We start from the raw sequence: 884 nt of genomic DNA, 5'->3' as shown, positions 1-884 counted from the left end.
CCCTTCCCCGTCCCGTCCCCGTCCCGTCCCGTCCCCGTCCCCTTGTGTGCAGATGGGGACCTGGTGGCCCCTTTGGCTGGTGTGGGAGGGGGGAGGCCCCAAGGTGCCAGCCCCGGGGGTCAGCGCCAGTTTCTTCCGGCAGCACAACACCATGGAGTCGCTGTTGGAGCGAGGGGAGAAGCTGGATGACTTGGTCTCCAAATCGGAGGTGCTGGGGGCCCAGTCCAAAGCCTTCTACAAAACTGTGAGTGCCGATTCTCCTCCCGGGGGAGAGTCGCCCCCTCCCTAAGGAACCAGGCTGGGGAAGGGCAGAATGAACCCCCGGGTGGTGGGGGTGGGGGCCAGGCGAGGAGCTCTGGACCTGGAGGAGCTCGGTTGCCCGAAGCCCGGCTGCAGAGCGGCTCAGGCCATGGCTGGCGCAGGGCGACGCCGATCCCGGCGCAGGCTCCGGTTAAGGGGATGGCCATGGGGCTTCCTCTGGCGGGAGGAGGGTGGTGCAGGCAGCTCGGGGGTCCCCCTCGTGCCCTCGGGGAGCCGCAGTGAGCGTCGCCCCTGCTTTTCCTTCTCTCCCCAGGCACGAAAGCAGAACTCGTGCTGCGCCATCATGTGACGCGGAGCCCGGGCGTTCCTGCTCCGCACCACCAGGCCGTCGCTCCCCGTCGCACCTCCACCGGGACACAAAGCGGAAGCCCAGGGCGGGGTTCCCAGACCTGGGCTGTGCTGCAGCGGCTGGGGCCGGGCGTCCTCGGCACCGCAGGCTTACGTGACTTTTTCTCATCCCAAGGGGATGCCGAGGCCGGTATCGGGCTGGCACCCTGTGGGGTGGGGGGAACGCTGAGAACCTCCTGCCCTCGCTTTTCCCGAGGGTGGCTGGGGCCACAGGG

General features: G+C 68.8%; 1 protein-coding gene across 1 annotated transcript in view; it reads left to right on the top strand.

The window, feature by feature from the left end:
- YKT6 (YKT6 v-SNARE homolog) overlaps positions 1-878 on the top strand; it is a 7187-nt gene extending 6309 nt beyond the window's left edge. The window contains exons 5-6 of the mRNA XM_035890677.1: positions 124-244; positions 575-878. Coding sequence (XP_035746570.1) covers positions 124-244; positions 575-610 — 157 coding nt within the window. The 3' untranslated portion in view covers positions 611-878. The remainder of the gene's footprint in view (positions 1-123; positions 245-574) is intronic.
- The last annotated feature ends 6 nt before the right edge of the window (positions 879-884 follow it).

The sequence above is a fragment of the Egretta garzetta genome, unplaced genomic scaffold, assembly GCF_000687185.1.
Source record: "Egretta garzetta isolate BGI_Z169 unplaced genomic scaffold, ASM68718v1 scaffold1023, whole genome shotgun sequence".
NCBI classification, from domain to species: Eukaryota; Metazoa; Chordata; class Aves; order Pelecaniformes; family Ardeidae; genus Egretta; species Egretta garzetta.
The sequence above is the reverse complement of the archived record's forward strand: the minus strand, read 5'-3'. Positions and strand labels throughout refer to the sequence as shown.